At 42.0% G+C, this 27319-nt stretch overlaps 1 protein-coding gene across 1 annotated transcript in view; it reads left to right on the plus strand.

The window, feature by feature from the left end:
• Positions 1–27319, plus strand: part of LOC307252865 (solute carrier family 41 member 1-like) — a gene marked incomplete at both ends in the record, with an annotated part of 35053 nt that overhangs the window by 3750 nt on the left and 3984 nt on the right. Inside the window, 7 exons of the mRNA XM_080030687.1 lie at positions 7439–7546; positions 7892–7963; positions 8664–8808; positions 11847–11993; positions 12584–12728; positions 13210–13289; positions 16528–16662. Coding sequence (XP_079886813.1) covers positions 7439–7546; positions 7892–7963; positions 8664–8808; positions 11847–11993; positions 12584–12728; positions 13210–13289; positions 16528–16662 — 832 coding nt within the window. The remainder of the gene's footprint in view (positions 1–7438; positions 7547–7891; positions 7964–8663; positions 8809–11846; positions 11994–12583; positions 12729–13209; positions 13290–16527; positions 16663–27319) is intronic.

Consider the following 27319-nt stretch of genomic DNA (forward strand, 5'->3'; position numbering starts at 1 on the left):
TGGCTGCACTGTGTAAAAAAGGAGGCTATGCTGCACGCCATGACAACATGGTCAACCCCATTACCATTAGGCTACTGTTAGGTATTTGAAAGATAAGACAGAGTTTGGATAACTGTCAATTAACGTTACTGTGTCAGTAGCAGGCAGCAGTGTGTGTGTGGGGGGGGCGGGGGGGGACTTGTGTGCGCGCGGTCGCGCTCGGCCTTTCAGTTTAGATTTTAAACGGATATAAAACATTTTGTGGAAGCATCCGAGACCGTGCTGTATTATTATAGTGAAAATAGCGTGAAGTGCAGTCTTTACCACTAAAGTGGACAGGTGGAGCAGATGAGGAGTTGATGAGGAGTTGTTGAGGAAGTAAGGCTGTGTCGGTCTGGTGTGTGTGTGTGTGTGTGTGTCGCTCGTCAGAGGGAGGCGGGGTTTAGTCGGCTCTGTGCGCACGTAAGCTACTATTCGCCAGCATGATATAAATATGATAACTTCTACAACTTCAAAATGAAGGATGAAGGATGCACACTTTCGTGCTGTGTTTAAGCAATATCCGGAAGCTCATGCCGATCTGACCAAAACTCAGAGAGATATGCGAGCCACAGACACACAGACAGACGTTTCTTGCTTTATAGATGCTCAGAGAGAAAACTCAAGCTATATACTGTAGGAGGTAGGTGTGTGCGTGTAAGTGTGTGCGCGTGCGTGTGTGTGTGCGTGTCCATGCGCGTACATCAGTGTATGAGTGATCCGGTTGTGTCTGTATCATGCCAGGCGTCTGGTCTGAGGGAAATCACACACACTGCTGCATGCTTTATGAAGAGTATCTTCCTATGTCTGCCTGTCTGTCCTCATTACCTTGACTCCATCTGTTGCTCATCAGTATCTCCTCTCTGCATCAGTACCTTCTCTACACTATCTGTTACCTACCATCTGATAAAGACACGTTAGTCATGAGTTGAACTGAGTGCTGTGTCTCATAGCGTAGGGGACAAAGAAGGACATTTAGAGCAGCCTATCTGAATGGAAACACAAAAACAACAAGGACACTAAACTGTAGGGGTGGGGGGGGGGGGAAATAGATTCGCTAAAGAATCATGATTTATCATGGAATGACTTTTTGAATAGATTTGAGTTTTTTAACATAAATCTTTTTTTTTATTCATTTATTTGAGTCTCAATCATGTAGCGCAGACGGCCTGACGTGCAGGTAAACAAACAGTAGGAAGATGACGTTGATATATTTACGCTGGTTGCCAACGTTAAAGAAGAAGAGCTGCCGGTAAAAGCAGTAAAAATTTGGAAAACATTGGACTAGCAGAGTTTCAGGTTTTCAAAAGGTTTATTTCATGTTCCATTTTTCTATGCTGTTTGATGCTGCTGTTAATGTCAATACATGTCAAATAATGACTGACGTGATGTGCATTCCCAGGTTACGTTGTACATCTTATGTTTGCCAGCAGGTTGCAGTTGCTTTCCAAGTAATCAAGTGAATGATTTGATAATATTGTGAGGAAAACAATAGACTCTGTTCAGAAGATAAAGAGACAGCACTATTGACAGGTGTAAGAAAAGGGGTTAAAGGTGGAGAACGCTTGTTGTCAAAATCAGTGAAAATCTCCTCATGATCTGCTACTTGTCTGATCTGTGTATGTGCACTGAAAAGTAAATACAGTTAGGCTATGTAAGCTCTCTGTGAACGGGTACGTGACTACACCTTTAAGAGAGAAGAGATTTGTATAATCCTGTGACCTTAAAAGTGCCTCAGAAATTAATATTTTAGTCGAGCTTAAGGAAGCTTCTTGTACATTATGCTTTTTTTTTCACCTTGCGTGCGACGAACAAGGAGTCGCAGTATATCGGGGGCCTGTAATAGGATCACAGCAAACATAAAGCCGGTGGACCGGAGGGAGGGATGGATGGAAGGAGAGAGGACAGAGAGAGAGAGAGAGAGAATGAGTCACGATGTAGAGAGAGAGCGAGACCAGGAAAAGAGAGGGATGAGAGAGAGAGAGAGAAAGGCAGGGCCGGCGTAGAACACAAGGGAGGAAGGACCAGACGCAGACAGACACGCAGCGAGGAATAGAGAGAGAGAGAGTGAGCCGGTCGTTTCCTTCATGAGTTTGCATGTTGGGGCAGCGCGCAGACAGACCTGCCTCTTTCTCTGCTACGTCACAGAGCAGAGCACAGGACTATCCTGGAGCTGACAGCACTCCACAGCCTGCTGCATCTGGACAGTGCAGCTCTCGGAACCACTCAGTGACATCACACAGTGCCCCTGTTTGTTCTCTCGAGCCCTGGCACACAAGAGCCCAGCTGGACATGAATGCTCGACACTGAAACACAAAAAGGAACAGTGCTGATTCCTACTCCCTTATCCGACACCTTTTTGGGGACTATTCTTCCATCTTTTTTTACCGCTGTCAATCATCATACAAAGGTGATTGAACTTATGGTGTGGAAGGATACACCTGTGCCTTTTCACCCTCGGAGGTCAAGTGGATTTCAAACTACTGGATTAAATGGATTGAGGACCATCACATTCATCCAGCTATACAATAAACTCCATTTAGAATTATTGGGGACAAGATCGAATTTCTGGAGGAGATGGGAGAAACTCTTACTTCATCTATTAGCATACCTGAACACTTCGTAGTCAGGTTCATTCTGTATTGTGGATGTTAACGACATCTTCTTACCGGTCTTTATTGAAAAAAAGGCATGTTGTTAGAGTCAGACCTCTGACAGCCAATCTGGAGGCACCTGCTCATAAGAGAACCATTGAGCTATGATTAAGAAAATGGTGTGAATTGTCTTCCCCAGGGGTGCTGATAAATGGATACCTCATCACTGCTGTGCTGACTCACCATTGGGCCTAAAAATGCCACGCTAAATTGGCCTCAATTTCCGGCTTTAAATTAAGTGACGCTCTTTGACTCGTTTCTCTTGACTTCTAAATTCTTTAACTTTTTGAGTGTCAAGAACAATAAAGGAATGGCCCGTCACTTCCTCAAGTGCAGAACTAGACTACATTCACAAATCCTATCCCTCAGTTCTTCAAAAAAGACCTTGACGACGACTTGAAACATTTGCCTTTGCTCTTTCGAGACCAAGGACAACAAAATAGTTGTGTTTGTTATTTGTTCACCTTTCTCACGTCTTCAGACAGGAGGAAAAACTCCAACCAAGTCTATTCCGACAGATCAGAGGCAGCTTTTCCCTTTACGTTTGGAATTATGTTACTCTTACCATGGGATAACTAAGTAAGAACTGTGTAAGCACCTCGTTCAACATGGTGGTGACTCGTCTAGAGCTGGAGCTACGCTACCAGGGCAAGAAGCTACGTGGCGTCACATGGAAGTTGACTCGATCAGAACACGGTTTCCTACCAGAGAGCTCCTGGGTCATTGCCACCCAGATCATAGTGCCGTACCTGGTGTCAGGGCTTGGAATGGTCTCCGCCGGTATTGTTATGGACCTTATACAAGTATGGAAATCTAAGAGAAAAAAAAAACATTTGTGGAGCGATTGATAGATAGGTGGATGAATAGTGATGGGTATTATCTGACATATCTGACATTTTTTTTTTTAAAGATATTTATTGGGCATTTTTATGCTTTATTGACAGTGCAGAGAGACAGAGGTGAAATGGGGCAGAGAGGGGAGTGACATGCAGAGAACGACCGCGGGCGGGAACCAAACCCGGGTCCGCTGCTGGGCCCGGCCCGGGAGGGGGACGCCTTACCAACTGAGCTAAAGGCGCCCCCTATCTGACATGTCTTGATTCCAGAGTAGAATAACTTTCAGCACATTTTTGATACCTTTCATCAAAAAATGCTTAAAGGAAAATAAGATTTCATTAAATGAGAATCTAAAATTCTCAAATGATAACAAACCTATCACCGTACAAAAACCTAGCTTTTGATCAATTCTGCAAAACACCCGGTTTCATTTCAATTAAAATTATATAAGATATAAGATGTTGTTTTTTACACTGTTTGCATGCGGCAAATACAGTATGTTACGGTTCAGGAAATAATGTTGCTGTGACAACTTAGCTATAAAAAAAGTATTTCACATTCCACCTTGCTTTGTTGTGCATATGCCAGAAGTCAGAGGGTTCGTAAGTCTGACAGCTCAATAGTATGACAGTCTGATATGCAAGTTTGGTTTGTGAGAGAGAGAGAGAGAGAGAGAGAGAGAGAGAGGGGCTTTATTGTAATTGTGCCAAACCTTGGCTTTTGCTGAAACAAAGACACTTGATTTACATGTCAAAATACATCGAATATTAAAGGGATAGTTCAGTATTTTAGATGTTTGGTTGTATGGGGTACTTCGGCATAGTTCATCTGTGCCGATGTCATTATTGTACTGCTGCACTGGGGGTCAGATGAAAAAAGCATTTTCTCCAGATATATAAATGCTAACCTAAATATCTGTTCAATGCGCGCTAGATTGATGCTCTCTTATGCTGCTTTAGTTTGCCGCCAGTCAGCCGTTTATTTTTGCACTTTCTTTCAAGCATAGATTGGCCAACTCGCGCAAGTGGAGTCGATTGGCAGTGATACGCTAGACTGCACCAGTGCAATCTTTCTGATTAAAAATGAATTAAAGATAATAATCGAACTGCATGCTTTTGATGCCAACTCTTGGTCCTTAACATTTATCGATACCTCTACTGTTTATCACGGTGGCATGGATTAATCAATCATTAGTAAAGATGGGTACTTGTGTACATTCTGGGATACAAACAGCTGCATAAGAGTGATTGGTGTATGAGGAATGGATAGACACTGGAGTGAGAGGCACAGATTGACTTTACTTACTCAGGCTAAAATGGTCTCAGCTGGCATTATTTTCATTTTATCCACATATATGAATAAAGGACAGACTGAGATTGGGCTTTCTAAGCTATTTGTCAGTCTCATCCACTTGCTTCATGATTCGGCCAGCTCTCTTGCCACTAAGCACAGTGTCTTTTTCATAAGTTTTTTGTGAATATCAAGTGATGGTTAAATTGTTGTGTTGTGTAAAGTAGTGTTCCTTGTACAGACACAGATAACTGGATTTATGAATTAGTGGAAATATCAATGCAGCTACTGAAGGCACAATAGTCCTGCTGCTGTTTTCTGTGCAACAGATTGGAGCCGTTTGTTACATTCATCTTTCTTAGCTTATTTAAAATCGAATTTGGATGTGTGAGGGAGAGGAGAGCTTTGGGATATAAGATAATTTAATACTTTGTTGGAGGTTGAAGGAAACAAGGTCAGACAGAAGGAGAGGTTCAAGAAAATTAACAACTTTACAGTTTCTTACATTAGTGTAACTTACATGTAGCTTGAACAGTTCTGAAAATTCTAAAGTAAAAACTTCACATGCTAGTGATAAAATTATTGTAAGTATTAATATCAGAATCCTAATTCCTTTTGGCTTTTAGTTTGTTAGTTTTTCTCTCCTGAGACGTGGAGAGTAGCTCTAGTGTAAAGTGTTAAGTTATCTTGGCTTCTAGACCCCCACACTCAAGCAGCATCATGTAATGGCACAAGTGGGCCATGTCCCAAGATGGACTCCCAACGTGACAGCCGTCAGCCAGACCCGCCGGTCCACAACATGAGAGCTATAAGTATAAATAGACACACAGGCACAAAGGAAGCACTACTTTGTATCCCCCTGTCCTAGTTTAGCCCCCATAAACCTCACTGTCACTGCCTAGTTGCTGTCAAGAACAATTCAAGAATCGGAAATTGTGTCAATGGTTGTATTCAAGCACAAGAGAAATATATATTTAGAACATTCTTCTTATTTTCTTCAATTATTCTAGAACATGACATTCATAACTTTCGGGGAGCATGCTAGCTCACTAGCATATTTTCTTAGCTGTACCCCTTGCCTTTAGTTTTTTCATTGTGCTTCACCGATTGCAACTGTTTAAAGAGACAAATAGCAAACAGCACCTCTGGGCTAGCCGCTAGTTTGCTAGCTCCTATAACTCAATGTAGCTTCTACTTGAGTTTATTTAATCAGTCTGCTCCTGGGGTTGACTGTCAGTACTTTAAGATAAGTGAGTATCCCACACTGCTCCTGTTAAGAAAACAAGTAATGACCCTGGTTTCTCACTGCTGTGAGAAGCGTTATATAAATATAAACACATTACCTCATGGCCATGCATCCTGCCGTCTCTCTTTCACTCACTTATCAAATGCAGGCGCTAGCAAAGATATTTAGGACAGCAGGCACTGGTGTCGTTAAAACACACTTCCGATTTAGTCCAAAGAGGACGCTAGAATCAACACAAACTGAACATTCTTTGTAGCTACTGTAAAGTATTACAGTTTGTACCTTAACACCTAAATGTACCACCATTAATACAATGCACACCTGACTCAATGAGAAGTTGCCCTTTTATACACAAGATTCCACGCCATTGCAGCTCTATAAAGAACTGCTAAACAAAACATTGTATAGGACACAACTAATGTGACTGGACTTATGTGATTTTTTCCACTGAAAATTGGTTATAAAAAATGTCTTAACTGAGTCTTTTTCCTCTTTCCTTCCTCCATTTCCTGGCCTGCTCCCTCCATCCCTGCCCTCCTCTGCTCTTGGCAGCCTCGTTGTTCATTTATACGTGAATCTATTTAAAGGGCCAAACCGTGTTGGACTTGCCAACTGGAGTTGTAGTCAGAAATGATGATGCAGACTCTGAACTGTGCGTCGTGCTAAACCCAGTGAACCTGTGTGGTGTGATGTCAGAGCGTGCTCAGGGATGTGGACACAGGGAAAGTAGGCCAGTGGGTTAGTGTAGAATATATGACGTGCTTATTATTAGTGTATTGGCAAGGCTTCACGATACTATAGGCATCACGATACATGGCTCACAATATGATATAACATGTTACATTGCGATACCATGTATATTGCAAAATATTGTGATATTCCAAATAGTTAATTGACAATGACAAATTGCTGTGTAAGATCTGGGTGTTCTTAGTAGATCACATTATATTGATAAATGAGCACAAACTTTAATTCAAATTCAAAACCCGGCAAATCCAGGCAACTAGTGACATCTACATGAGCAGAGGTTGTAGTTCACAACCCCTTCAAAACCTGCATTTTTTTTCTCTCTAAAATATCAATACTGGAGCTGATGATATGATACAGGTATCACAGAAACAAATATCACGATATATTGCCGTATCGATGTTTTAGTTCAGCCCTAGCGCTTATTGAAATGAATCATCAAGACAGCTACGGAGGCTGAGAAAGCTGACAATTTTCTTTAGAAATAAAATTTGTGTCTTTTTGCACTGCTGTGTAAGTGTTGATACAATATTAAAATGTTGCATGTGTGTATGTGTGTGTGTGTGTGTGTGTGTGTGTGTGTGTGTGTGTGTGTGTGTGTGTGTGTGTGTGTGTGTGTGTGTGTGTGTGTGTGTGTGTGTTCCAGCACTGGGAGGTGTTCAAGGTGATAACAGAAATTTTCATCCTGGTTCCTGCACTGGTGGGACTTAAAGGAAACCTGGAGATGACCCTGGCTGCTCGCCTCTCCACTGCTGTAAGAAGGGCTAGGCCCTCATGTCGGATCATATTTCAATCCACAACTTAGATTTACCACAGTACTTGAATGCACCATGCACAACTGATTCAGTACAAGGTAACACCTTTGTATCTTTTAAACCTTTCAAGATCAAATGACAACATGGTACCATTATTAAACATAGATGGATCTTGCCTGGTCCTTTTAGGATGGCTCTTTATTAATGAGCTATAATATTCCATATAAACATGTAATTGTAAAACTTTGTCAAACCTGTTCAACTTGAATGATACACTGATATAGATACAGATTTAGCCTTTTACATTATGTTTAACATGACTGGTGTTATCTCCTTGTTCTTAGGCCAACACAGGCCAAATGGACGACCCTGATAAACAGTGGACAATGGTGTGCAGCAATCTGGCTCTTATACAGGTAACTCACTACATGCTCACTGTAAGCTTACTGTGCTCAGTTTAAATGAATCGGCGAATCAATACATCCATTAAGGGAACCTGTTGTCAAATGCATTTTGTGTTTAATGTTATAGGTGTTATACATAGTTTCTCAGCTATAGTGGCAGTGGAGTATACTGCCAAAACATGTCATTTATGCAGAAGAATCTTAAAAGAGTTTCATCTCCAATTCCCCAAAAAGTTGGGGCACTTTGTAAAGCAGAATATAAAACAGCATCTGATAACTTTTGAATCCTTTTTCACATACATTCAATTTGAAAACAATGCAAAGGCAATATATTTAATGTTTCACCCTATCTATTTCGTTGTTCTTTGTAAATATATGCTTATTCTGAATTTGATGATATTGATACATTTTCAAGCAGAAACAGCCAAACCTACATTGGTTTGGTATTGGTTTGTATCGTTGGAAAGGGAGTGTATGTGGATTTAGAGGTGTTTGTTGGATGTCACCATGGACAGTAGGAAATTGTTACGGCCATTTTTCTGTGTCCTATCGACCAAATGATGAATTGAGAAAAATAATCAACAACATAATCAATGATGAAACTAATTGTTGGTTGCAGCCCCTAGGTAAATATCAGGGTACTGTACAATATTCATTATCACACTTTAATTGAGTGTCATGATAATGTCCTGTCAACTATCATTTTCTTCAGGTTCAAGCCACAGTGGTGGGCTTCCTGGCCGCGGTGGCAGCTGTGTGTTTAGGGGCCATCTCTAGAGGAGGAATAGAACTGGACCAGGCGGCCGTTCTCTGTGCCAGCAGCATCACCACTGCCTTCTTAGCTGCTCTTTCCCTAGGTAAGGAACCGGGGATGTGTGTGTGGGTGTGCATGTGTCTGTGTCATCATCATCACAAGTTCAATAAAACTTTAGGTGACTCATAACCGTAACCCCGGTTGTAACATGAATAAGCAGGCGGGCCACTTCTGGAGACCACCTGTGAATGGTTGCCTGGCAGGTGGCTGTGCTGCTGGTTGAGACAGAGCTGCAAAGCTTTGTCATCTTTCTTCTTGGCCTCGCACATCTTTTGCATGGAGGCCAAAGTAGAGCCAAAAATACCATCCGGGACGATGGGGATGTCTAGGATGACTTCCCTCTCTTTATTAGACACATTTCCTGTAGCACCAACATGGACATACACTTCCACACAGCTTGTACAGCGCAGTGCTGGATGTTCAGATATCCACGATGGTGGTTATTTCGTCCCATACGGCCTCATTTAGCCTGGGGTTATTTCTTCCCCTCGTAACAGGACCGCGGTGCTTCCGCCACTGCAGTCAGCAGTCGGATGCTCAGTTTCTCGGCTGAGAGTTTAACACACGTTGTGCATATCCACGACCCGAGGCTGTGCAGCCCCGTCTGCTCCCTGGGGAGAAGTAGCTTTGCAGCTGTATCCATTTAGCTGGTGTGCTAAAGGGAGAGAAAGAAGAGGATTATCAATTCTGGAGTGATGATCCGGTTAGCAAACGCTAGCTCCAGCAGTAGGCATGCTGCAGTGAGGTGACTGTCAGGAGATTATAAAGGGGTAGGGTCCTGACGCAGATGTCATGACGTAATGCGTAATGTTATTGGTCCTTCTGTAAATACGCGATGGGCCATATCCCATAGTGAGACATCGAAACAAACCTACTGTATAGAAAGAGAACTGACCTATTTCTGGTTTCATTTTGAAAAACTCTTTGAGACAAAAAGATGGACTCCTAGATGTGTCACAAAAAAGTAGCACACAAAATGATGACGTGATTCAAATTAGGAGACACATATAACGCACAAGGTTCATTAAGAGATCATCGCAGAGTTTTATCATTGTTGTTACCATTTAGAATCAAATAAAGCCGTGAAACAGTTTCCAGACAGTTGACATATTTTCATCAAAGTAGAGAATGTCATGTTCATTTTAATGAAGAGCTGTGAAGAATGTGCATGTCCATTTGTGTTCCAGGGTAAGAACGGTGTAATGGCATTAAGAGGCTTCCACTAAAAACTGTCAAAAAATTAAAGACCTACTTCGCCGGTGGAATTATGAAGGTGTATTGAACTCTGAGATCCTATGTAGTATAAATGTGCAAAAATTTTAGAAATCGGTTCATCCTAGCCTGAGAAAAGGCAGAAAGAGTGTTTTATGGCCTCACTGTCTAAACCTACATTTTCCCATGTGTTTTTTGTTTTTTTAAATACATTTTTTGGGCATTTTTATGCTTTATTGATAGTGCAGAGAGACAGAGGTGAAATGGGGCAGAGAGGGGAGTGACATGCAGAGGACGACCGCGGGCGGGAATCAAACCCAGGTCTGCTGCTGGGCCCGGCCCGGGGGGGGGGGGGGGGGCGCCCTACCAACTGAGCTAAGGGCGCCCCTCATTTTCCCATGTGTGACATCATACATGGGAAAATGTAGGGTCAGGATTAACAGGACAGCTGGGCCAAGGGAAGACTGTGGAAAGGCTGAGGGAAGAAAAACCTCATTCATTATATTATAATAGCGATTTTATAATGATAGAACAGGGGTTCCGTATGGGTTCCGTATTCCTTTAAGCAAAGAGTGTACTACTGACCCTCTGACATTAATGTCCCAGGTTAATCATAAAATGCACTAAGAAAAATATATACAGTAAATGCACCAATATGAAGTGATGATGAAGGGGCAGCATTGCAGCACAAGCATTTATCAGAAAACCACTTGCCACACAAACAGCTGGCAAGTGAGACAATTATAAATGGATTTTTTTCAAGCTAAATGGAAATGACCATGGAGATAAATGTTCACATGCACAGCTAATTTCTCTTCTTGAAGTGGTGGTGTAATGGGTTCCCAGACTCTCTACACAAGAAAGGCTGAATCACTTTTGATCAAAGGACATGGAATGACTGGAATGTGGAAGATATAATGTGCTACATAAAGTGTATATTTCTAGTTTGTAGACTGAGGATGTATCGGTGTGTGTAGCTCGTGGACACAAACACTCTCACACACACACACACACACACACATTGCCAAATATAGTAGTAGGGCTATGAGAAACCCGACACATTTCACCTAAAAGCTATTCTTCAGAACGATGATGTCTCGTAATAGCTTGGTCCAACCAGTCCATCGTACTTCATTTCATTTGTACAGAAGATCTGGAACTGCTCTATTTGGCAAACGTTCACTCACTTGGAGGCAGGTGTCTGTTGAAGTTTAAAACTATTGGATCTGCCCAGTGCCACTCTGGATCAGCCAACCAATCGCATAACGTTTGGTCGTGACGTATGTCATGAGCCGGCATCTGACGGTGCGTTCCAGTTGTACTGGGAACTCGGAAATTTCCGTCTTCACTACATATTGTAGTCTATGGATCTACCGGTACCTGGCAACGGTAACTTGCTAGAGCCTAACGTTTAGTTATTTGGATAAGAAAGGTTGTAGGCGTCCATACTTTCCCGAGCAGATGCACTGGAACACAGACAGGTCGGAACTCGGAACTACCAAGTTCCTAAATTTCCGAGTTCCGAGTATAAAGGAACGCAGCATTCAACTGAAACTGGAGCGTGACTTCGACGTCATCGTTCTCAGCCACTCGCTCTGTTCGCTGATTGGACACTCAGAAATCTGATTCGAGCAGGATCCCACTAATACACCCCAGACTGACTACTGAAGGGAAAATGAAATTTGGGCGAAAGTAGGTAGGCGGGTGGAGCCAGGCTAGTCTCGTAACCCTGATGAAAGCGCTCTCCTTACACACACACACACACACACACACACACACACACACACACAATATATATTTTTTAAATGCATTCTTTCATCACATTGGTTCAGAGTGAGTTCTATCCTATGTTGTTTGTGGTGTTTGCAGGCCTGGTGATGATTGGAGTGATCATCGGCTCCAGGAAGGTGGGGATCAACCCTGACAACGTGGCCACGCCCATCGCTGCCTCTCTGGGGGATCTGATCACACTGTCCCTGCTGGCCGGCATCAGCACCACACTCTATCAATACACAGGTACAGAGAATACAATACAGTTACAGGCATAACTGCTTCATTCCATTGATTACGACAACAACAACATGCATCTGCTGGATTTCTACATGTTCTCCCAATGAGAGGACATTTATTCATTGTCTGTGTTTTGTAAAAATGTAAGCTACTGTTTATTGCTGATATTAACTAAAAATCAGTGGGAACATTCTAACATTTTTTGATAACACCAGAACACAAGATGGCAGCAGAACTCAGATTTCTTCTTATTCATTCTGTATCTCCCCCTGCAGTCATTTTCTTTTATGGTGAGACACTGCAGGTAAAAACATTTGAACCTGTATTTGTTTTGTCTAGTCTGCTCCTTAGCAGGTCTTCTCTTATACTAGTATACATCAAAGGTCTTTGGACAGTAATATGTTGTAAACATGAAATAAAGATTTGAACTGTGCTTTTATCCAACATCTAGATTTTGGGTTTTTAAAGAGATGCTCTAACCACTACACCACAGGCGCCCCCTGTAGTTTTTTATTGATATTGTCTTTCTTTGGTGAGCATCAATTTAAATGTTGTATTGGAGTGTGAGTATATTTCTTGATGTCCTTTTCCCACAGATATCTGGTACCTGTCCCCCCTGGTGTGCCTGTTCTTCCTGGCCCTGATCCCCCTGTGGGTGCTGGTGGCTCGACGGAGTCCTCAGATCAGAGAGGTGCTGCGCTCAGGGTGGCAGCCTGTTATAGTGGCCATGTCCATCAGCAGGTATACAGGCTCATTATCATTACATATCAGTATAAACACCTTTAGCTCTAATAGCAGAGCACTACAGAACTAATTGATGATTTCAGACTAATTTGAACCTTTTGGCCCTTTTTTTTCAAGCAGTATGTCATTCAAAATCTGAGTAGGTTTAGTCAAAGGGCGCTTCAACACCTGACGTGTTTGGTTCGGTTTCAAGTAAGAACACAGCAATCGTACTCAAGTGCACACTTAAAGCGGACCAAACAAGAGTACCCAGACCTTGTTGAAGAGGTTTCTCAGTAAGCTTTCAAACCAACTCTGGTGTATTCTGTTTGTGTTTGTCATTCTCACATCTGGTGTGAACCAAGGAAGTGAACTAGAAGCACACGATCAGGTGTGAAACCGCCCTGATACATCCAGGTGTTGAATAAGTCACCCCTCTGAACATAATGACCTTATATCTGCATGTGGTTGTGATTCCCTCTGTGTTTGTGTATTACAGTTTTGGAGGTCTCATATTGGACAAGACCGTGAGTGATCCCAACTTTAAGGGCATGGCTGTCTTTACGCCCGTCATAAACGGTAAGCTGACAGGTCGTTGAAGCTAAATGATTCCACGCTAAGTACTTTAACAGAGTTCCATTTGCATTTTATCCATTTATTGGATATTCTTGTCTAGAGGGACAATCCAAGAGGAAGCTGTCAGCTGCATGCCCCAGTCCTTCAGGGAGAAGTCAGCAGTTTGAAGCCTAGATTAGAGCGAACAACTTCTAGTTTATTGTACATAGTCAATTCAATCAGATTTTTTCAGCTTTATTACGGCCTCTGCACACATCCTGCGTCTACCTCTGGAGCGCGTCGCCTTACCTTACTGCTGCCTCTCTCTGACTTTTCTCGGACACACATGGAACGTCTCAGCAGCAGCTGCTGCTGCAGCGCTGCTTCTAAAAGCCCTATCTTTCTACATAGAGTTTTCATAGATAATTCCCATTAAAAATTAAGTAATTACCTGTCATTTATGATGCATATGATTTATACTGAGTCTAATATTGAGTCTGGACAGAGTATGCGCCCCGTTGCTTGCTTTTTTTTTTTTTTTTTTTCACATTTTCGCTTGTTGGAAGTTTTATTTTGAAAGGGACACACCAGGAAATGGTGAAACTACAGCGAAAGCTGCCGGTATGAAGTCAATATGACTCTCAGCAGAGTATTTCTCTATCAGTTAAAGCAGAGAGACCCAAGAGAGACGCGCGGCTTACCTGAGGTAAAGGGGAGCGTCGCTGCAGACGTGCCTCCTACGCGCATCAGCAGTGCGTCTGAGGTTGGATGTGTTCCCGCTCTAGGTTTATTACACGGTCAGTGACAAAAAGTCAGATGCAGACGCGAGGTAGACGCGCAGTAGAGGTAGGATGTGTGCAGAGGCCGTTAGACAGTACATAGTTGAAATGGGGAGACAGAGAGAGAGGGGGGATGACCTGCAGTAAAGGTCCACGGGTCGGATTCAAACCCGCGACCACTGCAACGAAGGCCAGAGCCAATATGGTACGCGCTCTATCCACTACACCACCGGAGCGCCCCGTGATTTCTGATTGGTCAAAGTTAACATTAGCTGTACACTTTGACCAATCAGAGCGAGGCTCCGATTCTCTGTTCGTATTGGCTGTTGGGACTGTCCATTCACTTTGGCACAACTTTTTTGGTGTAGAGCGTGTCAGGGAGGGACCATAGGGGAGGGACCAAAGAGAACAAGTGGAGCAGTTGAGGTATTTGGATTCTAATCTCTATCCCAACTGCCATTTTCTACCCAAATCCTCCACCCCAGCTTTAAACAGGAACATTCAGCAGTACATGTGGGGCTCTTGAATGCTTCTTGTTTGATTCTGAGCACCATACCAGACATTGAGATGAGATGTCTGGCACCAGTTATCTCTCAGGACATACCAACTGGCTTAATCAATTGACTTCATTGCGTGGTCGGTGCAGTTGGTGCATTGCTGAGTAGAAAACACTGTTGGTAGAGTTAAAAGTCAGGCTGCCAGAGACGTGACAAAGTCCCAGTAAATGCTGAACATTGTAGCGTGTGCTTTCAAGAGCTGTGAAATCAGAAAGTGGCACACAGAAGACATACCAGAATGAAATGAAAGGAAAGGGATAGTGATCAGAATGTTCCGTGTCAATATTCTATCACGCTTTTGATTCGTCCACAAGCCTACATGTGCATGCGCAGAGCCCTGGGAGGAAAATAGAAAATGTAGGGTTACATTTTTTTTTTAAATAATTTTCACGATATCTTACAAAAGTGGTTTCTTTCATGGTGACAAACTGACCCAGAAGAACGGAGCGCACACACGATGGAGGGTTTCTACAATTGTATTAGTGTGCTGGAGCATTGGGATTGGCCTCAAATATAAAGACATTAAAAAGCCGTAAATTAAAAATTAACATAAATCACAACGGCTTTCCAAAATCAAGCCATTTTTAGAACGATAAAACTGCCCTGAGACATGAAGAGATGGAGGCAGGCTTCAGAATAAGTGGTTTGGCTGTGAGGTGATGTGGATATAAACCCCTGCTGGTGCACACCCAGTGTCCTGGGCTCCTGGCACAGCAGACAGGGCCTTTCATACGCCTATAGCCTACTCGCTGCTTCTCATTTCGCCTCTGCTCATCTTCCTCCTGTTTCTCAGTCTCTTTCTCTCTGTGTCTAACACTCTGCTAAACTCTCAATTCACCAATCTGGTTTGAATTTCCCATTTTCCCTCTCTGGCTTGCATATAAACCAGTATTGTGTTTGACTGAAACCTCCCTCCGGTCTTCTCCTTCCAAAGGAACATCTGTGCCGTTTTTTTTTTGGGGGGGGGGGGGGGGGCTAAACACTTGGAAAGGTGTTCGACGTAACTGAATTAGTCACAGATACCCTTGTCAAGACCGAGATTAAAATGGACATTGAAAATGACGGGATCTGGAAGAAATTAGGTCCAACTTACACCAGAATGAGAAGAAGTATCTTATCTTCTATCTCTCGTGTTTAACCCTTGTGAGCTTTTGGACCACACATGTAGGCCCAGATTCAAAATCTGCATACGATTTATCAAGCCGATCCGACATCCTTCCATAGTCAGTGTCAGAAATACATTATCCGTCAGAATTTCAAAAAAGACACCTAATGGTTTTTGCACAACCATAGTCATATTTCACTGTCGGAACCGTTGAGCTGCATGCGGTAGGTTTTCCTTCCCTACACACTGGTTGCACTGCTTTTGACTCTTTCTGAGACATCGGTTGGAGCCTTTGCTTTGTGTTGGGACCTCGAATCCACTGGCCAGAGTTTAGCTGTGCTGTGGCCAAGCTTGTGACATTACTACGGCCATGCAAGAGATTAAAGGTGGAGTCAGCGATTCTGGAGAATGCTTGTTGACAAAATGACTTTTTGTCAAATCAGTAAATATCTCCTCACAATCTGCTTCCTTTGCATATTGTGAGTGCGCTGAACAAAAATCTGGCATAAGTACACAGCCTAGGCTCTGTAAACAAAGGGTATTTCAACAAAGGGAGCCCACCATAGCATCTAAACATTCCCAATTACAGAGCCTAGGCTGTGTATTAACACCAGATTGTTGTTCAGTGCACACACATTACGGACAGGTAGCAGATTGTGAGGAGATATTCAGTGATTTGACAAAAAGTTATTTTGTCAACAAACATTCTCCAGAATTGCTTAGCGGACCTTTAAGCGTAACTGATTCTAAAGCAGTGTACTGTGGGAAATAACTTTCTAATCATGCCTTGTCTCATATACTGTATGTTACCCTCTTTGTAGGCGTGGGTGGTAACTTGGTGGCCATCCAGGCGAGTAGGATCTCCACCTACCTGCACTGCTGGAGCATCCCAGGTGTGCTGCCCTACAAGATGAGGCAGCACTGGCCCAACCCATGTGTCACCTTCTTCACCTCAGGTAACAGGCCCACACGCCTCAGTACCTATCTCAGAGAATACACCTTCTGGTCCAACCAGGAATGTCCAGAAACCTGAAGTCTTTCCATGTTTCGCATACTAAGCGATCTCCAGCAAAGGCTTGGTGGACATTTGTTTATGTTTATAGTAACCTCTGCAATATGTGACGCTCATAGCGAGTGGCCGGGACTTTCCCCGAAACATCGATCCACGACGTTCTGGCCGCGTTTAGCATAAAAATAAACAGCCGCTGGCTCTGAGCCAGGCGTTTTAGATCGCCGTTAGCAGACTGCGACTGTGTGTTTTATTTTCAGTTATTTCAGTGTGCACACACGACAGACAGGTAGCGGATGGTGAGTAGATATTAGCTGATTTTGAAAATGTGTTCTAGATTACAATCGCTTAGTATGCCTTTAATCAAAGTTTACCCAGGTTTCTCAAAACGCTGATATGATGTTTACATGTGCAACACATAACCCGGATGCTCTAAAACCTGATCAAAACCAGGATACTATATATATATATATATATATATATATATATACACCGTGTTCCAAATTATTATGCAAATTGGATTGAAGTGTCATAAACTTTAAATTTTTTAAACTCAATTAAACTCATGTATGATATTGTGTCTCAGGATGCCTTGGATCATTGAAATTAATCTCATACACCTGTGATAATTAGTTTGCCATGTGAGCCCAATTAAAGGAAAATCTACTTAAGAAGGACGTTCCACATTATTAAGAAGGCCACATGTTTCAAGCAATATGGGAAAAAAAGGATCTCTCTGCTGCCTAAAAGCGTCAAATAGTGCAATACCTTGGATAAGGTATGACAACATTAGATATTTCACGTAAACTTGAGCGTGATCATCGTACTGTGAAGAGATTTGTGGCTGATTCAGAGCACAGACGGGTTGGTGCAGATAAAGGCATAATGAGGAAGGTTTCTGCCAGACAAATTCATCGGATTAGGAGAGCAGCTGCTAAAATGCCGTTACAAAGAAGCAGACAGGTATTTGAAGCCGCTGGTGCCTCTGGAGTCCCGCGAACCTCAAGGTGTAGGATCCTCCAGAGGTTTGCAGCTGTGCATAAACCTATTATTCGGCCACCCCTAAACAATGCTCACAAGCAGAAACGGTTGCACTGGGCTCAGAAATACATGATGACTAATTTTCAAACAGTCTTGTTTACTGATGAGTGCCGTGCAACCCTGGATGGTCCAGATGGATGGAGTAGTGGATGGTTGGTGAATGGCCACCATGTCCCAACAAGGCTGCGACGTCAGCAAGGAGGTGGCGGAGTCATGTTTTGGGCCGGAATCACGGGGAGGGAGCTGGTAGGCCCCTTTAGGGTCCCTGACGGTGTGAAAATGACCTCGGCAAAGTATGTGGAGTTTCTGACTGACCACTTTCTTCCGTGGTACAAAAAGAAGGACCGTGCCTTCCGTAGTAAAATCATCTTCATGCATGACAATGCACCATCTCATGCTGCAAAGAATACCTCTGTGTGTCACTGGCTGCTTTGGGCATAAAAGGAGAGAAACTCATGGTGTGGCCCCCATCTTCCCCTGACCTCAACCCCATTGAGAACCTTTGGAGCATCCTCAAGCAAAACATCTATGAGGTTGGGAGGCAGTTCACATCAAAACAGCAGATATGGGAGGCTATTCTGGCATCCTGCAAAGATATTCAAGCAGAAACTCTCCAAAAACTCACAAGTTCAATGGATGCAAGAATTGTGAAGGTGATATCAAAGAAGGGGTCCTATGTTAACATGTAACTTGGCCTGTTAAGATGTTTTTGATTGAAATAGCTTTTGATTTCACTAAATATGACCTCCACATTCTGCAAATTCAACAAATGACCATTTTTATTTCTTTACAACCTATAAAATGTTTTGAAACTCTGCTGTGCATAATAATTTGGAACGGTGCATTTTGAGTTTTTTATTTTTGAAAGAAATACTGTTATCATTTGGAGGTTTGTTCAATAAAATTTGAATCGTACTTTAACGGTTGATGACTTGAAAATGATACAGACTGTCATTTGCATCGACTATTTAGGAAAATCTGAGAAAAATATCATTTGCATAATCATTTGGAACACACTGTATTAGGGCTGTCAAAATTAACACGTTAACGCAGGATGATTCATTTCTGGAATTAATGCGTGAATTTTTTTTATGCGATTAACGCATGTGCAGAATGATCCGCCCCGTGCATCCCACCCGCTCTACACTACAGTCACTCTAACGTTGTGGCTGACCCAGGATCAGTAGTTGCGCGAGGCCAAACATAGCAGCAGCTAGTCTGTGTTTTAAACTACTAACCACGGACCTATAACTGCTGCCAACGGCCACGTCTGTGTCGCGGGCGGCAGTTGCTCTCGGAAGCAACAGGAGAAACATTCTGCTCCGTTCACGGGAGGAAACAAACGTCTGCAGTTTTCAGAGGTGTGTGTGATTAATACGTGACATCAACATAACGTCGACTTTCTGTTACAAATGAACAGTCCCATAGAACGTGGTTGCGCGTGCAAACACACACACGCGCGTGTGCGAACTGCAATCAGGTTGTATTCAGGGACGCAAAACCATGGATTCACCAAATAAATGCCATTCTATAGCCTATCCTACAGTCCCCTCCATAAGTATCGGAACATTGAGGCCAATTCCTTTATTTTTGCTGTAGACAGGAAACATTTGGGTTTGACACCAAAATATGAATATAAGACAATAGATCAACATTTCAGCTTTCATTTCCAGGTATTTACATCTGGATCTGATACACAACTGAGAAGATAGCATTATTTGTAAAGGAACACCACATTTTTAGGTGAGCAAAAGTATTGGAACAGATAGACTTAAAATAAATTAAAGTAAATAAGACTTAATATTTTGTTGCAAATCCTTTGCCTGCAATAACTGCATCGAGCCTTTGACCCATTGACATCACAAAACTTTTGCAGTCTTCTTTTGTAATGCTTTTCCAGGCTTTCACTGCAGCCTCTTTCAGTTGTTGTTTGTTTACTGTCTTCAGTCTCCTCTTTAGCAGGTAATGCTGGGCTTACACTAGAGGACTTTTAAAAGACTTTGAAAAGACTGAAGACTGAAACCCTCTTACATCTAAAGACAATCAACTCACACTTGAAGACAACTAGTCATTAGTTTTCAGTCACAGAGTGACATTTTGAAAAGACAGGGGTCTCATATTGCAAGACTACAACTAGATTCCTTTTGAGATTAATATTATTTCCGCAAACGCGATAGTGATTATTTAATAAAAAAAATGTAACTGCTGTTATCTTTAAAAATAAAAATATTTAAAATTGTAGATGTTATTAGGGATTAAGAATAGAATGTCTGGAGCACAATTATCCACTTAAATGTAATTGTATTATTATTATGTCAAATGTATGACACTTGTTATCTTCTCATGACGTCCAAAACAGTGTGTCCTCAGAGAAGGTTTCAATCTTTCATATGCAATAAAACCTATTAAAAATGTACTTTAATGATTAAAAAGAGCGTTTGTCATCAAAGGCAACACTAAATAATCTCTCAAATCAATAAAAAAAAAAAAATTCTACAAAACATTCATGTTGTATAAGGTCTCTAAGTGGGGGGACACTTTTTGTCACCACCGTCAGACATTTCATTAAAATGTAATAAAATCAGGCAATATGAGGGGCAGCTGTCTCCGTGAAGGACCTATTGTCACAAGCTATCTGTGCAGAGTACATTAGAGTCAGACAGGCTCTGATTAGTGTTGTAGTTTTAGAATATTTTACATAACAAATCTTGAAAGTCCTGCGTCACAACCATGACACGTCAACACCGACTTACAATTTCTGACGAAATTATTTTACATTTTTTGATAATTTTATTTTCCTAAAGTAGTTCATACTAGCACCTATCATCAACAGAAAAACCAAACTGCTACTAGAAAAACTCTATTTGTTCTGTTTAAGAAACGTTAAATATGTCAACACCGTCAGATATCAAAAACATGTATATTCATATAAATTTTGAAAATATTTGTTGTGGCCTCTATCAGTTTTGGTGAATATTTGTGATCACTATACATATCATGGGTCTAGCATAAAATGAGGGAACATTTATTTGTGTTTTTTGGTGTCTGACGGTGTGGACACAAAATAAGGAATGACAAGGTAAAAAGTCCATTTTGATATAAAGGACAAAAGCTGGGAGGTTGTGTCAAACCTTAGCTCAGTAGCTTAGTATATGTTGGATACATACATGTAATTTAACTTGCCGAAACATAGGGTTTGTAGTTTTTCAACATTGCACCCTGTTTTGTCCCACTTCTCAAGAATCACTGATATATATAGTGATGGCGTTGTATTGGTTAACTATTATATATTTTTTTATATTATATGAAGAAATCATTATTAAAAAATCAGTATATCATTTGTTGATATAGGCTATCAACATGTATTTTTTAATTATTATTTGTGTGTGTGCAAGTCTGTAGCTATGTATTTAGTCCTGAATTGACTATAATACATCTAGTTAATTTATAATAGCCTAGGCCTATTTCAGTAGGCTATATTAATATTTTGTTAGTTGGACTATTAAAATATTACAAAAGAATGTTACTAAAACCAGTAAACAAATGTTTACACTAAGAGGATCTGTGCTTGACAAGCTTACCCCACCTTTAAATGACAGCTATCACTGGGGCTAATAAACTCATAGACATACTTTAATGTTTCCATCAAACTCCCATGAAAATGAAGCTAAAAAAAGAGCTGCAGCTTAGCAACTGTTGCTAGGCTGCATTTTTATTTATTTTTGTCAGTGTTTTGAGGGGAGGAGCTTCTAGAACAGAATCCTTTGATCTCTGAGCCTGCTGGTTTGAGGGGCGGAGCTTCAGGTACATTATTCCTTTAATCTCTCAAGATCCTTTGATCTCAGGTTGTGATGATGTCACCTTAACATTAGGAATCAATTCTAGGGAATTCCTTTGGTCAAAACATTCTTGGTCTTCTTTGCAGCCGGTCGCATACTAACCAAACAGTTCGTGAAAACTAAAAAAAACAAGGAGTTTAGAAAAGAAAAAACAAAACGCATCAAACAAAATGGATCAAAATACGGAAGTTGTCCCCATTAATGGAGGAGGCGTACCAGTTCTGACAGAGGAGCTGCCGCAGTTTTCAGTGGACGGGGTTCGTCCACTGATACAAGACTTTTTTGATCATATGACAGAGGAACAGTGGACCCTTTTAAGATCAGGTACCCCTGAGGAGGCCACTAAGATATTGTTGGCCGACCTGCTGTTAGATGTTATAGCAGCAGTTGTAAAGGCACTTGTGAGGGCTCTCAGGGGCATCAATGCTATTGTGTCTGAGGAGTTTGTAGTGTCTAATCTGGGGGACAAACTCCCTCAGTGCTTCGCCGAGATTCTCGACGTAACGGACCAGGTTGTGAGTGACAGCTCAAAGCGGCTCACGGACCTGATGGGTCAGGAGATAGCAGATATTGTAAACTCTGCCATCTCCAGCAGTCTGGGCAGGGCAGAGCCTATTATTAATCAGCGTGTCACTCCCCCACGCAAACTCAACGCTATGGTCAATAATGCCTGTAAAATGGTACAGGCATTCGGAGGGAAGCTGAAGGTGCTGTGTTCTCCGCGACCACTGAGACAGAGGAACAGTGAAGAGAAGCAGGAATTGGTAGTAACTGATGACTGCTTTCAGTCAACAGTCGGAACCGTAAGAAGCCAGACCCCGGATAAGGTTTCCTCACACGAAAGCTTGGTGACAGCAACCACAAAGGCTGTCCAGGAGCTGATTAGAAAGGAGGTCAATGACATGATGGAACCTCTTTTGGATGATGTTTCGGACTCTGACTATGAGCTGCTGCACAAAGAAACCTCCATGGAGATTGATTCTGCAGCAGATGATATTGCTCAGATCATAATTGAAAAGAGTTCAGAGGAGGCAGAAGCAAAAGATGCAAGTCCAGAATCAGAATCCACACTGAAGGGCAAACCAGCCATGAAAGGTGTCGGATGCAAGGTGAAGAACTTCCTTGCAAAGCGCTTTGCTAAAGCTACAATCTACAACACAGTGACAAAGCTTAAAACTAGATTCAACCTTGACCCAAAAGTTGAGAGTACAAAGTCAATGGAGACACTAATGGCTAGTGTTAACTCTCTGCTTATGACAGAGGAGGGTGAACAACAGGATGGAAAGGAGGTTTGTGTCTTCCGTAGATTTAAAAATGTTTCCAGCGATAAAATGTTGGTATTTACTCAAGGACTATCAGATCTCCTCTACATTCACATTACGGATGGGATGGCACCAGAGATCATCCCAGAAACAATTAGGAGCGGGGCAACCTGCAGGAATGTGTCTGTTCCTTCTTCACATGACGATATGTATGTGGACATAAGGACCAAAGTGTGGGGTTTTGTGGCAATGATGGGCTGGTGGGTAAATACCCAGGTCCGCCGCCACTGTAGAAGGGTGACACAGGCCTTAATAGAGGCTGGGCCACTAGCAGAGTTGCTGGAGGTCACCGCCGTGGATGTGAGTTACTACATACCAACTGAAGTTGTTATAGATGTAAAGGCACAGACAGTGGAGGTGAGTGACTCTTTACCAACTGAAGTTGTTATAGATGTAAAGGCACAGACAGTGGAGGTGAGTGACTTCATACCAACTGAAGTTGTTATAGATGTAAAGGCACAGACAGTGGAGGTGAGTGACTCCATACCAACTGAAGTTGTTATAGATGTAAAGGCACAGACAGTGGAGGTGAGTGACTCCATACCAACTGAAGTTGTTATAGATATAAAGGCACAGACAGTGGAGGTGAGTGACTCCATACCAACTGAAGTTGTTATAGATGTAAAGGCACAGACAGTGGAGGTGAGTGACTCTTTACCAACTGAAGTTGTTATAGATATAAAGGCACAGACAGTGGAGGTGAGTGACTCTTTACCAGCTGAAGTTGTTACAGACGTAAAGGCACAGACAGATGTAAACGCGCAGGAAGAAAAACGTAAGATGTGTGTCAGGGTTTTTGTTGAGAAACTAGTTTCGCGTATATTAAGCGAAGCTAAAATTAGCTGGACGATTGGTAACATAGAGGTCATCATCCAGCGTATCTTCGAGAACACATGGGCTGTTGTTGAGGGAACAGATTTTAACATGAGCCAAAAAACATTTAGGAAACTAGACAAGGTAATACTGAAGGACCTGTGCAAAAAGTGGGGCTGTGCAGAGCTGGTGCTGGTGTCAATGTATTCAGGGGAACCAGAACTTGAAAAATGCATTGCCTCATTTTTCGAGTATTACTTGATTGTCCCACCAACAAAGCATGGCATCATCTGCAGGTTCCTTTCATCTACTCTCAGAGTCATATCCAAGCCCTTTACTAGAAATAGGTATTAGGTGAAATGTAGCATTCATCTTGAAGGAAAATGTTTTCTTTTTTTCTTTCAAAATGAATACAATACAGATGTCAAGTCCTGCCTCAAGTCCAAGTCATCTATCTTCTCCTCTGTTGTTACCATAATGTTGGGCAGGACTTGGGTTCATAGGGCCACCTCAATGTGACATAGGGTTATCTCCGGGTGCTCCGGTTTCCCAAAAACCAAAGCAATTAGACACTTTAGCTATTGGTTTCATTAATAAGAACTTGTAACATTTATCATGTCATCTCGTCTCATGGCATCTTCATCTGACAGGGGACACACCATTAAGATAATTATTGTGCAATCTTTAGATTCTCTCCTTTGTGGGCAAAATCATCTTCATGCCCTTTACTGCAGCTTTAAAATGTAGAATTAAAATGTAGCATTCATTTTGGGGGAAATGTTTTGATAATCAATTTTCTTTTTTTCAGAATGAATACGATGCAGAGCTCAAGTCCTGCCTCTATCTAATCTATTTTCTCATCTGCTGGCTTCTGCCATCATAGGGTTTTACTCCGGGTGCTCCGGTTTCCCTAAAACCACACAGCAATTAGACACTAGCTATTGGTTTCATTAATAAGAATTTGTAACATCTATCATCTCATTTCATCGTCAGGCAGGACTTGGGTTCGGGTGGGGGCGCGGGGTGACATATTATAGCAATAAGAACCAAACTATTAGGTGTCATTAAAAAAACTAACAGCTTCAATAACAACTGTTCAATAAAAATATTCAAATTCAAATTTCTGCCTTTCTCTTGTCGTTTTCTGTCAACATATAACTCTTAACCTTACATTTCATTTCTGTGTAGAAAACAAAGAAAACAGTGTGTTCTTTTGCAGCTTGTTATTTCTTGTGAAATCCACTTGCATCATCAAAACAATCATTCTGTAACGGTTGGGTCTGGAGGACACAGGCGCGGAGACAATATAAGTAAAAGATGATTTATTTCAAGAGAAACCAGCAGGGTGTTAGGACCGTGATCCGGGGAGGGGAACTGGCTGGCATGGGGGTCCAGGGAGAGAGCAACGGGGCAAGTCCAGGGGGCTGAGTGGAAGCAGGCTAGAGCAGGCAGGCAGGAGGGGTCCGAGGAGTAGTGCTGGAGAGCTAGGGCTGGAGCTGGTGGCTGGAGTCAGGCCGGGAGAACTGTGGCAGAGAAACAGGGGTTAACCAGGAAAAAATGCAAAAAAGAGCGGAGTGAGCAAGAGAGAGAACTGACTGTATGAAAACAGAAGCTACAATCTGGCAGTGTCTGGAAGGTAGGACCGGGTATATGTAGAGCAGTTGATGAGGATTGAAGGCAGCTGTGAATGTTGTTAATTGACTCCAGCACACCTGGCTCCACCCCTACAATTAGCTCAGCACAAAGACAAGGGTGAAAGGGAAAACACACACAAGGCCAAGGGGCCCAAGCGGGATCATGACACATTCTTTGTTACAATCATGAACCTACATTCTTAGTACTTAGTGGATACCGTAGGCTTATTTGATTCTTTTTTTTGCTTCATTTATTTATTTACATGAAAAATTCCACTCAAAAAAACAAGCACCGACTAAATAGCGTAAGGAAGGCTTATTTGATTCTAACATAACCACTTAACTCTCAAAAGCTTCTTGGTGACCTTAACCCGGACCCAAATATTGTGGCTTTATTGTTTGAAAGTTACTCCAACCACATCATCCAAACACAAATGCATTTAGATTTTAAATGAAGGTGTGGCATACCTGGAGAAAATGACACCAGCCATAAAGATGACACAAAACATGGTTGTTGTGGTTTCTGGTTCAGCTTTGCAGGGCAGGCCTGACAGTATAACGCTGTCAGTATTATTTGTGACATTATTTGGGCTCTTTTCTTTGGCCTGTAAATTTAAAGCATTGTCTGTCATTGCCTGTGGCCTTTTTCCCCCCTTCTTCATTGTGGTTCATTGGCCTGATAACTGAAACACACCCTGGCCAGGGAGGTGCACAGACATTTCGGTGGGCAGGGGCAAGAAAAAAAAGGTGCACTAACCCCAGCAACGTGCACTATTCCCACCCTGATGATGTCACAAAGCTGCCATCCATAATCACTACTTTGTTCATAACATATCATGTTGGATTTTTTTTAAATTTCAATGAAAAAAGAAAAACTTCATTATCTGCATCAGAAATTGCATATTTGTAAGTTGCCCTGCATGAAGGAAAACTTTTCAATGCTAGTTAAACTAGCTTGATTACCAATTCCTACTGACATACTGACCTTCTTTTAAATAGATAAAATAAATAAGTCAGTGTTGTTTCGTAATTTAAAAAGTGCATAACTTAGTGAGTCAGGACAAGTTGCAAAGTTAATTTGAGAGGGGGCTTCATACGGCGTAGCTACTTTCTAAATTGTTAAATCTTATTTTTGTGGATACTAGTTAACATTTCTTTATATATATATATATATATATATATATATATATATTAGTGGTGGGCCGATAACGGCGTTAACGTGCTGCGTTAACGCCAGACTCTTATCGGCGATAAAAAAAAATATCGCCGTAAATCTCTTATTCCTCTTATTTTAGCGCGGATGTATACCTGGCCGAATTGCACTGTAGTGCACGAGTCAGAACGAGTCCGACTTCGCACCTGTGTACCACATCAAACGTAACGTGCTCACATGGATGCAGCTAGGAAGCCGCCGGGTTTGCTTCAGGGAAAATGTATTTTTAAGAAGCTTCCCAATGGAAACCTCGACAAGACCAAGGTTGTTTGCACCTTGTGCAATGCGGAATTGGTTTACTGTAGGAGTTCTAACAGTCTGTGCTCTCGGAAGCGGCCGGGGCATGCGTGTGTGCAATGGGAGAGCTTTGTGTGGAGAGAAAAAAAAGAGGCAAGGGAAATCGCCAAAGCCAATGCATAGCCTCGACTCATTAAAGATTGAAAATCACTGAATTACACAACATGTAGGCTAGCCTATGGCTTAAGGCTATGGAAATCATTATGGAAACAATATTTTTTTTTATCAGTGATAGCTCAGCTGATCTCGTTGCTATAGAGACCACGTCCGTCCGCTTTGTTTGACAACTGACAGAGCTGCCAAGTCTCACCCTTTTGGCCGTGAGACACTCATATCAACCAGCTCACACTCTCACACGCTAGCCTACAACTCAAATTTCTCACGCGGAGAAGTTAATCCCCAAAATAACGATTGTTTTGCGGGACTTTTATTTTGACAGTCTTAT

The sequence above is a fragment of the Ammodytes marinus genome (assembly GCF_949987685.1).
Source record: "Ammodytes marinus genome assembly, chromosome: 7".
Classification (NCBI taxonomy): Eukaryota; Metazoa; Chordata; class Actinopteri; order Uranoscopiformes; family Ammodytidae; genus Ammodytes; species Ammodytes marinus.